The sequence below is a fragment of the Rana temporaria genome, chromosome 12, assembly GCF_905171775.1.
Source record: "Rana temporaria chromosome 12, aRanTem1.1, whole genome shotgun sequence".
Taxonomy (NCBI): Eukaryota; Metazoa; Chordata; class Amphibia; order Anura; family Ranidae; genus Rana; species Rana temporaria.
In genome coordinates this window covers 99,036,804-99,052,480 of record NC_053500.1, presented here as the reverse complement: position 1 = coordinate 99,052,480, position 15,677 = coordinate 99,036,804, and the positions used below count along the sequence as shown (strand labels likewise).

Below are 15,677 nucleotides of genomic sequence, written 5' to 3'. Positions count from 1 at the left end.
CAAAAGTATTTCAAGATTTAATTTGCTTTTAACATTTGATTCTGGACACTGTTAAACATTCATACATTTGAGAAAATCTTTTCATCCTGCTCCTTCGAAATATCTTGTCACAACAGTCAAACTAATGTCAATTTTACCCCATTAACGTTTAGCAGAATTAACAAATGCTCTTACAACATTTCTACAACAAAAAATTTCAGAATAAATTCTTCTAGTGTATACCCAGCTTTACCCATAGCTATTAAGCCATCCATGTGGTCCCAACATCGTACTACTGACACTGCATTTCTGCATGAAGTCAAATATTATATTCTGATATCCTTCTGACAGCAACTGAACACATGAAAAAAGAGAAAGTGGCCAGTGTGACGCCAAGTAAGTAGTCTTTCATCAAACATCTTCAATCTGAAACCAAGTTCACATTGTGTTTGAATTATTTGATGTGAAATATCCAAGCTTGAAATTGGTACATAAAGCAACCTGCATTATCCACTAGTGGTCCTTTACGATATGTATACTGTATGCTATCTATAATCTAATTTCCCGTACACACGATTGGAAATTCCGACAGCAAAAGTCCGATGTGAGCTTTCTTTTGAATGGAAATTCCGCACATGTGTTTGCTCCATCGGACTTTTGCTGGCTGAATTTCCACCAACAAAAGATTGAGAGCTGGTTCTCAAATTTTCTGATGGAAAAGATTCCTATTGGAAAATCCGATCGACTGTAGCAATTCCGATGTGCAAAATTCCGACGCATGCTCGGAAGCGTTAAACTTCATTTTCTTGGCTCATCGTAGTGTTGTACGTCACCACGTTCTTGAGCGGAATTCAAAATCCAATCGTGTAAGAGTTTTGGAGGTCTTGTTGGTTACTCTTTGCATTTTTTAAAGGTCTTGGATGGGGGTGGGGGTGAATATATCATCCAGAAAAGCAATCTACACCTCCAAATCTCTCTGGATGTCAGTTGGATTTTCCAAAGGTTAAAGGTTATTATGGAATTGTGCAAATTAGAACAAATTGCATTGTTTTAAGTCCTCATATACGAACGTACCCACCCATCTATGCTTTATTTTACAGTGGCCATACAATGGACTACAGCTGTGTCAGTAAGAACTAGTGTCTTTTACTGATACAACCATAAAAATGTCTTCTCTTTGAAAGTCTGCTTCGTTTTTTAGTGATCCTTATGTGTCTATCAGCGGAGGAATTTAGGTCAGTATATTTTATTGGCAGCCACACTAAGAGGAAACTGCATTTTTTTTTATTCAGCCCCACAGTATTTGGATGCATAAAACCATGTCCTGGGGCCACTGCTTTGAGATTTGGCTGCACACTTGCAATTAGTCATCTGTAGACAGATGGCCTATTACAGGCTAAATCATACACGTTTAAAAACATATGCAAAAATGTATATAATTAGATTTGTTAGACTCTGTTGAAAACAGTGGCCTTAAAACCTGGATAACAATGGAAGATCTTTTACTAGAAATACAGAGACAACAAGTACAAGCAGATTCTAACAATTGCTTGTGCAGTTTGAAGGATTGGTTGGAAAAGATATCAAGCTGAAGATGAATGGAATACTCACTCCACAAAGACCTTGCTTTCTCTTCACTGATCTGGCTGAAGAGACATCTAATATTGTCCATTGTTCTTGTTATTTTGTGGTTCATCCACAAAACCACACTGGACCAACAAGTAGGAGTATCTCAAAGTGCCCGTGGCAGTAGTTCCTGGACATCCCGAACTGATGGCTGATGCTTCCTGGATGCTGCTCCCCCATAGCCTAGGGCTATTCTGTTGTCCCTCCTTCCTCCTCTATTTGGGGAAGGGGCTGCTCTTTTCTTGCCGAGGAAGACTTTGAAGCGCTAGGAGCGTCTATAGCTTTGGGTTCATTGGTAAGATAAGAACCCTTATATCGGTGAAAATAGTGGTAAACCAGAAAGAGAGCAGCAACTCCAAGGAGGCATAAAAAGATCACTATGACTGGGTAGAAGAAAAAATATGATTATTATAAGTAGCATATATTTTTAATGCATATTAAAGCTACACTATATTGTCAAAAGTATTGTGACATCTGCCTTTACACACACAAGAACTTTAATGGTATCTCAATCTTAGTCCGTATGGTTCAATATTGAGTTGGCCCACCCTTTGCAGCTATAACAGCTTCAACTCTTCTAGGAAGGCTGCCCAGAAGGTTTAGGAGTGTGTCTATGGTAATGTTTGACCATTCTTCCAGAAGTACATTTGTGAGGTCAGAAACTGATGCTGGACGAGAAGGCCTGGCTCACAGTCTCAGCTCTTATTAATCCCAAAGGTGTTCTATCAGGTTGAGGTCAGTCAATTTCCTTCACCCCAAATCCATGTCTTTATGGACCTTGCTTTGTGCATTGGTCCAAATCAATTGGTGGAGGGGGGATTATGGTGTGGGGTTGGGCTTGGCCCCTTAGTTCCAATGAAGGGAACTCTTAAGGCATCAGCATACCAAGACATTTTGGACATTTTCATACTCCCAATTTCATGTGGGAACAGTTTGGGGATAACGCCTTCTTTTTGCAACATGACTGTGCATCAGTCATAAAGACATGGATGAGCAAGTTTGAGGTAGAAGAACTTAACTGGTCTGCACAGAGTCCTGACCTCAACCTGATAGAACACGGACTAAGACTGGGATGCCATTAAAGTTCATGTGTGTATAAAGGCAGGCGTCACAATACTTTTGACAATATAGTGTATGTTCAGCTTAAAGCCTTTTGGAAATGGTTAGACAAGCTTTGTCAGTCAACTCAATCAGTATGCTCTATCTACGTGAGCTGATCAAAAATATTGCTGATGCTGGATAACTGGGCCTATTCTAATAATACACTGTGAGCATCATTTTGCTGTTACAAATCTTCTAAGCTTTACAAAATCGCTGAGTTTAAATTGGCAGTCATAACGAGAACAATTCACAACCGGGTTTATGTGCAGTTTTAACCATTTACAATAACTGTATATCCATCTTCCCATTTATCATTATTTTGAGCCTGTTACTCCAGCTAAAGTTGTCCTTTTACATTTCCTCTGCCCGGCGCTCCACTTTTAACCTCAGGTGGTCAGACCATTTTTTTCAATTCACTTAATTTTTCACTTTCAGAGTTTGTAAAAGTACATTAAGCCCAGCGTATACATAATAACTAGGTTTTCTTCTATGACTTTAAAGGCGTTGTAAAGTAAAAAAAAAATGTTCACCTTAATGCAATCTATGCATGAAGGTGAAAATACATCTGATGCTGCCGCCCGCCCCCCCCCCTCGAGCCCCCGTTATACTTACCTGACCCCTCGAAAGTCCCGCACAGTCCTGAGACCCTCTTCGCCGCTCAGCCTGGCTGCTGATTGGCTAGAGCGGATCGATTGAGAGCAGCGCAGCCATTGGCTGGTGCTGCTGTCAATCACATCCAGTGACGTGGCGCGCCGAGGGGCGGGGCCGAGTGATGCAGTGCGCTGTATCACAGGAGCGCGCCCGCAATTACTCACCACCATGCGAGCTCTCGCATTACTGTGGTCAGTACTTGCGGGAAGGACCAGAGACAGCCACCGAAGGACCCCAGAGGATGTGAATCGGGACAACTCTGCAAAACGAACTGCACAGTAGAGGTAAGTATAACATGTTTGTTGTTTTTTTTTATTTATTTTTTCCTTTAAAAAACCCTTTAAGCTGGGAAATCTGGTTCCACCACACGATAGTCCCTCTACAGGGAATTTCACTGTTCTATCCCCCCTATTATTTTTCTGCAAGGCCTTCTAGGATTGTACCGGAATAGCTTTGACTTGTTATAAACAGTTTTATCAATCAGTGTGTTTTAGGCATCTCATGACACATCACTTTGTTTATAGACAGGAATGGACAGGGTTAGTACCTTTGTTTTAGTATAGTTAGTTAACACTGCTGTTTGACACAAAACTTGTATCATTGTGAACCCTTGTTGTCTGTCAAAACTTGGTTTCAATAAAAAACATTGAAAGAAGAAGAAGAAGAAGAAGAAGAAAAAAAAAAGAAACCATACATTTTCTGAAAACCAAGGACCAGTAGAATAAAAACATGGTGCTACTGATTTTGTATGTCACAATTGTTTATCAAACCAATATTTTCAATTAGGCCTGTTTTACATGGGTTTCAACTTATATAAGAGCATTGTGAACAGCAAGATTTGTTGAAGCTTTTAAAAGTACCATTCAGTTCCAGTTTGTAAATATTGTACACAGATCCTGATGGGAGTGCTGATTGTCACTTTAAATAAGCTGCTAGCAGGCTTCAAAACTTTATGTAGCTTGTTGAAAGCCTGCTGAAAACTGCTAGAAGTTTGTTTAACCACTTAAGGACCATCAACAGAATAGCACGGGTGGGCACATGGGCGTACATATACGTCCCTGCCTTCCCACGGGTGGGAGGTCCGATTGGACCCCACCGGTGCCTGCGGCAGTCCGTTTCACTTTAGGAGCAATCCGGGATGCGGGGGCGGCCACTGATTTCTGGCCACCCCCTCACGATCGTTCCTGGCGAATGAGAAGCTTCCCCCGCCTGTGTAATGTAAACACAGGCAGGACGAAGTGATGTCATCTCTCCTGTGGCGGTCTTTTCGTCCGGATCACGGAGGAGAGAAGACATCAAGTAAGTGCACCAACACTACACTGACATGTAGGTACATATAGACACACAATCCACCCCCCAGTCACCCCCAGATCACCCACCAGCCCACAGTCACAGTGTCACTGCAGTGATCATTTATTTACTGATCACTGCATTTGGTGTCATCTGTGACAGTAAAAAGTTGCAGGGCAGTTAACTTTAGGCCCCTTTAGGTCCAGGGTAGCCCCCTACCCCCCCAATAAAGGTTAAACCCCCTTGATTGCCACCCCCCCCCCAAGTTAACCCTTTCATCCCCTATCGCCAGTGTCACTAAGCAATCATTTTTCTGATTGCTGTAGTGTGTCTGGTGCCGCTAGGTAGCCAGTTATTTTTTTTTTTTAGGTTCGTCGCCAGGTTTTTAGAGCGTCAGGTACCCCCATATATTATCTAATAAAGGTTTTAACTCCCTGATTGCCCCTAGAGTTAACCCTTTCACCAGATCACCGTATAAGTGTTACGGGTGACGCTGGTTGGTTAGTTTGCTTTTTATAGCATCAGGGCACCCGCCGTATATAACCTAATAAAGGTTTAACCCCCTGATTGCCCGGTGATATCAATTAAATGTTAGCGTCAGTCAGGGTCTGCATTGCCCAAGGCAGCGTCAGGTTAGTGCCAGTAGCGCTAACACCCACGTAAAAAGCATACACCTCCCTTAGTGGTATAGTATCTGAACAGATCAATATCTGATCTGATCAGATCTATACTAGAGTACCCAGCAGTTTAGGGTTCCAAAACATGCATTGTTAGTGTATCAGCCCAGATACCTGCTAGAACCTGCTTTTTGCCCCTCCGCCCAGCCCACCCAAGTGCAGTATCGATCGATCACTGTCACTTACAAAATACAACACACATAACTGCAGTGCTCGCAGAGACAGGCCTGGTCCCTGAGATCGCTAACAGTTTTTTTGGTAGCGTTTTATACATTTGCTCACAGTCGGGTGCTTTTTTACCTGTAAATCCTTACTAGTGTACCACTTAATTTAGAGCCCAAAATGGCAAATAGAAGGTACACTAGTAAAGAGGCCTACGAGTTTCTGAGCATGACAGATAGTGAAGAGAAGGTCACGCATCTGTCAGATTCGGGCTCAGAATACAATCCCGTAGAAGACAGCGGCTCCATGTCAGCTCTAACGACGAAGATGAGGTCCCTGCTAAGGTCAGGCGTACCCGACCCCATTCTGCTGTTGAGGTGCAAGAACCACAGGTCCCTCATATGGAGCAGAGAGTCAGTACTAGCGCCGTTTTTCCTTCTAATGAACTGTCAAGCACCAGCGGCCTAGTATGCCCTGGTCGTACATCCAGCACTGCAGTAACACTTGGTGACGTGGCGAGTCCCATAAGTGCAGTTCAAGGTGGCGAGGTGGCAAGCACAAGTTGTGTCCCGCTGCCACCAAGAAGAAGACAAAGACAGGCCCGTCGTGCCCATAGTGCCCTTCCTGCTGCATTCGCCAATCCTGATTGTGTCCCCACCACTTCTGCAGCACCCGTTTTTCCCCCATTTACTGGCCAACCTGGTATTCAGGTGGAAACAGCTGAGTTTACGTTCTGATTTTTATTTACTGTTGTTCATGGAAGATCTCTATAGATCTATTGTGGACCAGACTAATTTGTATGCTGGTCATTTCATCGCCATTTGTCCCCAGTACGCCCTTGCCAGAGAATGGAAACCAGTTATGGTTTCCGAATTTAAGATCTTTCTGGGCCTTTCCCTCAACATGGGCATACATAAATTGCTGAAGTTGCGGACATATTGGTCCACACATCCATATGACCATATGCCCGTGCCTCCATGGCTTGTAGAATCCTGTCTTAGGCTGGGGGAGAGAGCCTGCTCAAGGTGTAATAATTTGCTCGCTGTGAAGTGGAGGGATAATAAGAATGTTTTTCGTTCTTGCCTCCTTTCACGCAGACACGACTGTCCAAATTCATATAACGGCTGGTGTTGTGTCCATGAATAAAACCTAAATATGGGAGGGGTGGACCTCAACAACCAGTTGTTGGTGCCGTATCAAATTGCCTGTAGGGCGAGACGCTGGTACAAAAAAAGTGTCTCTATACTTATTTCAATTGGTTTGCTGAACACTCATGTGCCATACAGAGCTTCAGGACAGACTGGATCCTTCCTTCAATTCCAGGATGAGATCGTCACAGCCCTTCTGTATCCAGGCCGGTACCCCTACCCAACGAGCACCCCAAAGAAAATGTTGTGTCTGTAGAAAGCGTGGATATAGGCGTGACCACCGTTATTATTGTCCCGCTGTCCTGACAATCCTGGTCTTTGCATTGGTAAATGTTTTGAACGCTACCACACACTAGTGCAGTTTTAGCGTAGGGTACAGCATTTCACAGGCTAGAACGCACTTACACATGGTCTCCCAAGATTCCATCGCATTTTGAGAGACCCAAACCTGGAACTGAAAAGTTGAACAGTTACAGTTACAAAAAAAGTGTTAAAAAAGTAAAAAATAAAAAAAATATAAAGAAATAGTTGTCGTTTTATTGTTCTCTCCCTCTCTATTCTCTCTCTATTGTTCTGCTCTTTTTTACTGTATTCTATTCTGCAATGTTTTATTGTTGTTAAGTTTTATCATGCTTGCTTTTCAGGTATGTAATTTTTTTATACTTTACAGTTTACTGTGTTTTATTGTTAACCATTTTTTTCAGGTACGCCATTCAGCTGCAGCGCGGATTTATGTATCTTGACAGCAATAGCGTTTGCTCCCACGATTCATAAAGCTGTGACTCCAGTGCTGTAGGAGGTGATTTCACCACCACAGAAAAAAAAGAGCATATATGCCAAAGCGTGGGGGCAGCAGGGGCGGAGGAGCGATTTTACTCCTAATGCCGCGTACATACGGTTGAAATTCCGACGGAGGCTTGCCCGTGGAAAAGACCGACCGTGTGTACGAGGCATAACTTTTTATGGCGTGTACATACAGTCGAAATTCCCGACGGAGGCTTGCCCGTGGAAAAGTCCGACCGTGTGTACGCGGCATAACTTTTTTGCGGGAGGATGCCCCCATGCTTCGGCATATATATATTTTAGGCACAGGTTGCATTAAAAGTTTTTTTTTTGGTATTTGCTTTGCAGGTATGGTATGGTAAGGTCTTACTGTTATACTGTAATGTTACTTTGTTTTAATGTTAACCATCATTTGCTTAGCAGGTACGCCATTCAGTTGCAGCGTGGATTTATTTATCTTGACAGCAACAGCGTTTTCTCCCACGATACATAAAGCCGTGACTCCAACACTGTAGGAGGTGATTTCACCACCACAGTTAAAAAAAAAGAGCATATATGCCAAAGCATGGGGGCAGCAGGGGCGGAGGAGCGATTTTGCTCCTAATGCCACGTACATATGGTCGAAATTCCGATGGAGGCTTGCCCGTGCAAAAGTTTGAACCGTGTGTACGCGTCATAACTTTTTATGCCGCATACATACGGTCGAAGTTCCGACGGAGGCTTGCCAGTGGAAAAGTCAGACCACGTGTACGTGGCATAACTTTTTTGCGGGAGGATGCCCCCATGCTTTGGCATATATAAATGGTGCATCAATGCCCATCATTAGAAGTGGGTGGATGAAGGGAGGTATTCTAATGGTGGGCATACCCACCAATCAATCTCTTTTTTTTTCATGCAGCCAACAGGCTGCATGAAAAAAAAGATTTCAATACATGTCCAACAAGGACCAGCAACATATTGGTATGTTGCTGGACTTTGAATGGTTATACCAGAATGATGCCTGCGTGTTTAGGTATCATCTTGGTATCATTCTTTTCAGCCAGCGGTCGGCTTTCATGTAAAAGCAATTTTAGTGGCTAATTAGCATCTAGACTGCTTTTACAAGCAGTTGGAGGGAATGACCCAATTTTTTTCTAAAAAAAGAGTACCTGTCACTACCTATTGCTATCATAGGGGATATTTACATTCCATAAGATAACAATAAAAATGGTAACAAAAAAATGGAAGGAACAGTTTAAAAAAAAGAAAAAGAAATAATAATAAAAAAGAAAAAAAAGCACCCCCCCCCTGCTCTTGCGCAACGGCGATAGAAAGCGTCGGTCAGGCGTCATATGTAAACAGCAATTGCACCATGCATGTGAGGTATCACCGTGAAGGTCAGATCGAGGGCAGTAATTTTAGCAGTAGACCTCCTCTGTAAATCGAATGTGTTAACATGTAAAGGCTTTTAAAGGCTTTTAAAAATGCGTAATTTTAAAGCATATCATGTTTGGTATCCATGCACTCGGCCTAAGATCATCTTTTTTATTTCATCAAACATTTGGGCAATATAGTGTGTTTTAGTGCATTAAAATAAAAAATGTTGTGTTCGAAAAATCGCTGCGCAAATACTGTGTGGGGGAAAAAAATGCAACACCCACTATTTTAATCTGTAGGGCCTTTGCTTTAAAAAAATATATAATGTTTGGGGGTTCAACTTAATTTTCTTGCAAAAAAAAAAATATTACTTAGTTTTCATGTAAACAAAATGTAAACAAAAAGTGTCAGAATGGGCTTTGTCTTCAAGGGGTTAGAAGAGTGGATGATGTGTGACATAAGCTTCTAAATGTTGTGCATAAAATGCCAGGACAGTTCAAACCCCCCCCCCCCAAATTATCCCATTTTGGAAAGTAGACACCCCAAGCTATTTGCTGAGAGGCATGTCGAGTCCATGGAATATTTTATATTTTGACACAAGTTTCAGGAAAAATAGTTTTTTTTTTTTGCGCAAAGTTGTCACTAAATGATATATTGCTCAAACATGCCATGGGCATATGTGGATTTACACCCCAAAATACATTCTGTTTCTTCTCCTGAGTACGGGGATACCACATGTGTGAGACTTTTTGGGAGCCCAGCCACGCACAGGACCCCAAAATCCAAGCACTCAGCAAATAGCTTGCGGTGTCTACTTTTCAAAATGGGCTCATTTGGGGGGAGGGGGGGTTTGTACTGCCCTGCCATTTTAGCACCTCAAGAAATGAGCTAGGCAGTCATAAATTCCAGAAAATGTACCCTAGTCTGTAAACGCTATAACTTTTGCGCAAACCAATAAATATATGCTTATTGTATTTTTTTTTTTACTAAAGACATGTGGCTGAATACATTTTGGCCTAAATGTGTGACTAAAATTGAGTTTATTCGATTTTTCTTATAACAAAATGTAGAAAATATAATTTTTTTTCCAATTTTTTGGGCTTTTTCGTTTATATCACAAAAAATAAAAATCGCAGGGGCAATCAAATACCATCAAAAGAAAGCTCTATTTGTGGGAAGAAAAGGACGCAAATTTCATTTGGGTACAACATTGCATGATCACGCAATTACCAGTTAAAACAGCGCAGTGCCAAATTGTAAAAACACCTTGGGTCTTTAACCTGCATAATGGTCCAGGTCTTAAGTGGTTAAAGTGGTAATCAACACTCCCCTAGGATCTTTGATCAACATTTACAAACTGACTGCTCACAGTAATTATACTGTGTGATGCAGCCATGTAGTGTACATGTATGCTGGCTGTGCATGGACACGCAGCGCATCACTCCGGTGGACATAGCAATTAACGTTATTGCTACCCAGCAGCTATGAGTTGCTGGGGTGTCATGTGATCACTATGATTGGTCATGGCGATCACATGATTACTATGTAAACAAAACAGTAATGAATGGTCTCCATTTATGACTGCTTGCTTATGAAGTAGTGATTGGCTCACAACCATACATGGTACCTGGCTACTTATACCATGTAATTAGCTGTAGCCAATCACAGCATCTCAACAGAAACTAAACTGTCATAAAGGTTAAGTAAGGAAAGAAAGTCCTAAATGTTGCAGATCACAGAACAACTTTGTGAGGAGGTGTACAGTATCACAGCCTAGCCCCTAGGCTCCAACCAGGCCATGTTCCCCCCCAACGGGTCTCGCTTCACCCCCGGAGCTTAATCAGAGTAAAAAATGATGGTGGCGTTTGGAGCCCAGGCTGAGGCTGTCATAACCTCCTCACAGGGTTTTGCTGTGATGTGCGACTTATAGGACTTTCTTTCCCTACTAGAGGTTTTGAGCTGGGGTGAGCTCTGTCCTTGTCGCCACTTCTAGTAGTTTGTCACGCAAGAGGACCTGGTGGAGTCTTGAGTGGCACCTGTTATTTTTGTTGTGTGTTATGAAGGTTAACGGATTCATGACGGCTAAAACAACTGCTTAAACAGTAACAGTGTGTAAAAAAATCTCTGATCACCCCCCCCCATACTAGTACAGTGTCACTATAGTGACACTAAACTACTCTGATGGCAGGATGTAAAAAAAAAAATAGTAAAAAAGAAAAAACAAATGTTAAAGAAAAAAAATGAATAAAAAATATATATATATTTTTTACATACTGTCACCAGTCAATATTCCTGATCACCACTACACCAGTCATATGATGATGCTGTACTGCATCGATGACAGTATGTTAAAAAAAAATTGAGAAGACAAATTTTATTTAATTTTCCAAAAAATTGTGACATAAAGTTACAACTTCAAAAAACTCACCACGCCTCTTAATAAATACCTCAGGACTGTCTACTTTCCAAAAGGGGGTCATTTGGGGATATATATACTATCCTGGCATTTGAGGACCTCAAGAAATAAGATAGGCCTTCAGTACATCAGATAATAGGCATGCATCCACCAGCAGTTCTGTAAGTCCTTGTGCAGTGGCAAACACAAGCAGGGCAACATTCCTAGATCATAGGGCAGACGCTAATAATGGGGCGTCTCATCCACAACGAGGCAGGGCCCATACTAGCCTCCCAGATGTTCTATTGTATCCAACATGGCTGCCTGATACTTCAGCAGAACCTGTAATTCCCCCTTTTACAGCACAGCCAGGCCCTCAGATACAATCAATTTATTATTTCCATTTATGTTTCACTGATCTGCTGAATTACATTGTGGAGCAGTGTAATCTGCACGCCAGCCAATATATTGCCAGCAATCCAGATTCTTCCTATGCCTGCTCTTTTGTTTGGAAATTCCTCACCGTGGAAAAATTAAAAATGTGCCTTGGACTATTTATTTTTAAAAATAAATAAAAATTCCATCCCTACTGGTCTACCCAACCTATCCATCATATGCCAGTCTACTCTTCTTTGATGCCCAGAACCCGTTACGAAGTGATAATAAGATTTTTACATTTCAACAACAATGCCCAGTGCCTCCCTCAAAATCATCCTGATTATGATAAAATATTCATAATTCGCCCCCTAATCCAATTTTTTTGCCCCAGCTTAAAGTAAATGTTTACCCCGATATAAATATTTGTGTAGATGAATCCCTAGTCCACTTCATCAAGCAATACCTCCCCTGTAAACGAGACAAAAATGGGGTAACATTTTACAAGGAATCCGACAGGACAACGGGTTATACCAACGATTTTCTAATTTATGAGCGAAAGGACAGCCAGCTAAACCTCCCTGGATGCTCTACCTATATGGGGACAAGTGGCAAAATTGTCTGGCTGCTGATAGAACCACTGTTTGGGAAGGGTTATCATCTATATGTAGACATTTTCTACACAAGTCTCTTACTTTTCCACCTCTCTAACTATAGAAGACTGTGGCCTGTGGGACAGCATGGACCAACCGCAAGAGAATCCCACTGAGATTGGTCACCAATAGAGATGAGCCGAACACCCCCCTGTTCGGTTCACACCAGAACCTGCGAACACACCAAATGTTCGTGTGAACTTTAGAACCCTGTTAAAGTCTATGGGACTCGAACATTTGAAATCTAAAGTGCTAATGTTAAAGGCTAATATGCAAGTTATTGTCCTAAAAAGTGTTTGGGGACCCAGGGGAAATGTATCAATGCAAAAAAAAGTTTTAAAAACTGACATTTTTTCAGGAGCAGTGAATTTAATAATGCTTAGAGTGAAACAATAAAAGTGAAATATTCCTTTAAATTTCGTACCTATGGGGGGGTGTAAAGTAAGCATGTGAAAAAGCGCATGTTTCCCGTACTTAGAACTGTCTCTGCACAAAGTGTCATTTCTGAAAGAAAAAAAGTAATTTAAAACCGGACTCGCGGCTATAATGAATTGTCGGCTCCCGGCAATTCAGAGAGAATTCATTCATAAAAATAAAAAAAATCAATTACCAGGCCCTTCAGGTCTGGTATGGATATTAAGGGGAACCCTGCAGTCAATTTAAAAAAAAAAATGACGGGCTGTGTCCAGCAGAGAGAGGAGGCGGGTGATGCTGCGCTCTGGATCCCGGATGATCTCCTTATCGCTGGACCGGAGAGGAGATCACCTGTCGCTGGATACCGACAACGTTGGAGCAGGGAGCCAGGACCGAGTGGATTACCACCGCTGGATTTTTTATTTAATTTTTTTTATTAATAAAGGACTTTTTTCTACGGTGTGTGTGTGTTTTTTACAACTATTTACACTTCCTTTGTGAAATGGTAGGGGTACAATGTACCCCATTATCAATTCACATAGGGGGGTCAGGATCTGGGGGTCCCCTTTGTTAAAGGGGTCTTCCAGATTCTGATAAGCCCCCCGCCCGCAGACCCCCACAACCACCGGCCAGGGTTGTGTGGATGAGGCCCTTGTCCCCATCAACATGGGGACATCCTCCCCATGTTGAGGGCATGTGGCCTGGTACGGTTCCGGAGAGGGGGGGCGCACTCTGCCCCCCCCCCTCTTTTCTGCGGCTGGCCAGGTTAATGTGCTCGGATAAGGGGTCTGGTGTGGATTTTTGGGGGAACTCCACGCCATTTTTTTTTTTTAATTTGGGGTGGAGTTCCCCTTAAAATCCACACCAGACCTGAAGGGTCTGGAATGGATATTTGGGGGGAACCCCACATCATTTTTTTTTTTAAATTGACGGCGGAGTTCCCCTTGATATCCATACCAGACCTGAAGGGCCTGGTAATTGAATTTGGGGGGACCCCCATGCTTTTTTTCTTTTTTATGAATGAATTCTCTCTGAATTGCCGGGAGCCGACAATTTATTATAGCCGCGAGTCCGGTTTTAAATTACTTTTTTTCTTTCAGGAATTACACTTTGTGCAGGGACAGTTCGAAGTACGGGAAACATGCGCTTTTTCACATGCTTACTTTACACCCCCCCTAGGTACGAAATTTAAAGGAATATTTCACTTTTATTGTTTCACTCTAAGCATTATTAAATTCACTGCTCCCGAAAAAACGGCCGTTTTTAAAAACGTTTTTTTTTGCATTGATACATGTCCCCTGGGGCCGGACCCAGGTCCCCAAACACTTTTTAGGACAATAACTTGCATATTAGCCTTTAAAATTAGCACTTTAGATTTCTCCCATAGATTTTAACAGGGTGTTCCGCGGCTTTTTGAATTTGCCGCGAACACCCCAAATCGTTCGTTCGCCGAACAGGCAATGTTCGAGTCGAACAAGAGTTCAACTCGAACTCGAAGCTCATCCCTAGTCACCAATAAACTGAAACAGGAGGGAAAAGCCAGTAAGCAAAATAAAGAGGTACTAGTCCTAAAATGGATAGATAAAAGAGATGTCCACATCCTTTCTACAATACATATTGACACCTTGGTGGAACTTCAGAAAAGACGAGGTCCCATCCAGAAGCCAAAATGTGTACATGAATATAACCTATTAATGGGGGGGGGGGTGGATATAAACGACCAGCTGATACAGCCCTGCTTGGCCATCAGCAGACCTGTTTTGGTATAAGAAAGTCCCATTTATTTTATTCAACTAGCCCCAGAATAGTATTTCCGAGTGGAGAAAACTTTTTTCTCCAGGTTTTTGTTTTCTCAGATTAGGATCTGGAGACTCTGAGGCTTCGAAGAGATTTGGGTAGGAAGAAGCCTTTACCCCTATCCTTACCTGACCGAGGCCCTAAGTCTTATGGCGCGTACAGACGGTCGTTTTATGTGTACTTCATTTTAAAAAACGACGTAGCATACACACCATCGTTTTTTCAAAATGCTCTAGCAAAGCGCGGTTACGTTCAGCACGTACGACGGCACTCTGTTCCATTCAAGCTCGCTTAATAACTTGCTTCTGAGCATGCGCGGGTTTAAAAACATCATTTTAAATGTTGTTTTGCCCACACACTATCATTTTAAATGACACAAAAAACTACGTTTTGAAAAACGACACAAAAAATTGAAGCATGTTCGAATTTTTTTTTTGTCGTTTTTCAGAAGACATAAAACGACGTTTTCCCCACACTCGGTTTTTTTTCATCACAAAAAGTGATGGTGTGTACGCGGCATTATAGTGCTGCCTGCTGCTACCTGAACTGACCATGTTTTTGCCTGCCAGCCTGAACTGCCTGCTTATGGAACATGTTTTTGCCTACTGCCAGGACCAATACTTTTGGCATATTTTTGCCTGCTGCCTGAACAATTCCTGAAAAATTCCTTTGGCTGTCTGGACCAATGCTTTGCCTGTGTTGGGACAGTAATCCTTTTTTTTACCCTTTGCTCAGCAGAATGTATTTTTACTTCTTGGTATGTATATGCTATGTGTTAGAAGCCTGAAGGTGCTACATGCATGTTTGGCCTATGTATGTGGCCAGGCCGTGAAAAAGTTTTACACATGGTATCACCATACTCAGGAGTAGCAGAATGTATTTTAGGTTGTCATTCTTGGTATTTACATGCTATGTGTTAGAAATACTTTAGAAATTGACAAATACATTTTCATTATTTCCCCACATTTTCCAAAAACTTGTGGAAAAAAATGACATGTTCAAAAGACTCATTATGCCTCGAAGAATATACATTGGGGTATTTGCCTTTCAAAATTGGGTCATTTTGTGGGTAATTCCATTGTCCTGGTGCTCCAGGACCTTTAAAAAAGTGATAGGTACTCAGGAAATGAAATGTGTAATTTATGCTCCTAGAACGCCTGATGGTGCTCCCTGCATGTTGGACCTCTCTATGTGGCCAGGCTGTGTAAAAATCTCACACATGTGGGATTGCTATACTCAGGATAAGTATCAGAATGTGTTTGGGGGGGGG

At 42.1% G+C, this 15,677-nt stretch overlaps 1 protein-coding gene across 1 annotated transcript in view; it reads right to left on the bottom strand.

The window, feature by feature from the left end:
* Nucleotides 1–914: 914 nt before the first annotated feature.
* CNTNAP1 (contactin associated protein 1) overlaps nucleotides 915–15,677 on the bottom strand; it is a 385,880-nt gene continuing 371,117 nt past the window's right edge. The window contains exon 24 of the mRNA XM_040329819.1: nucleotides 915–1,988. Coding sequence (XP_040185753.1) covers nucleotides 1,795–1,988 — 194 coding nt within the window. The 3' untranslated portion in view covers nucleotides 915–1,794. The remainder of the gene's footprint in view (nucleotides 1,989–15,677) is intronic.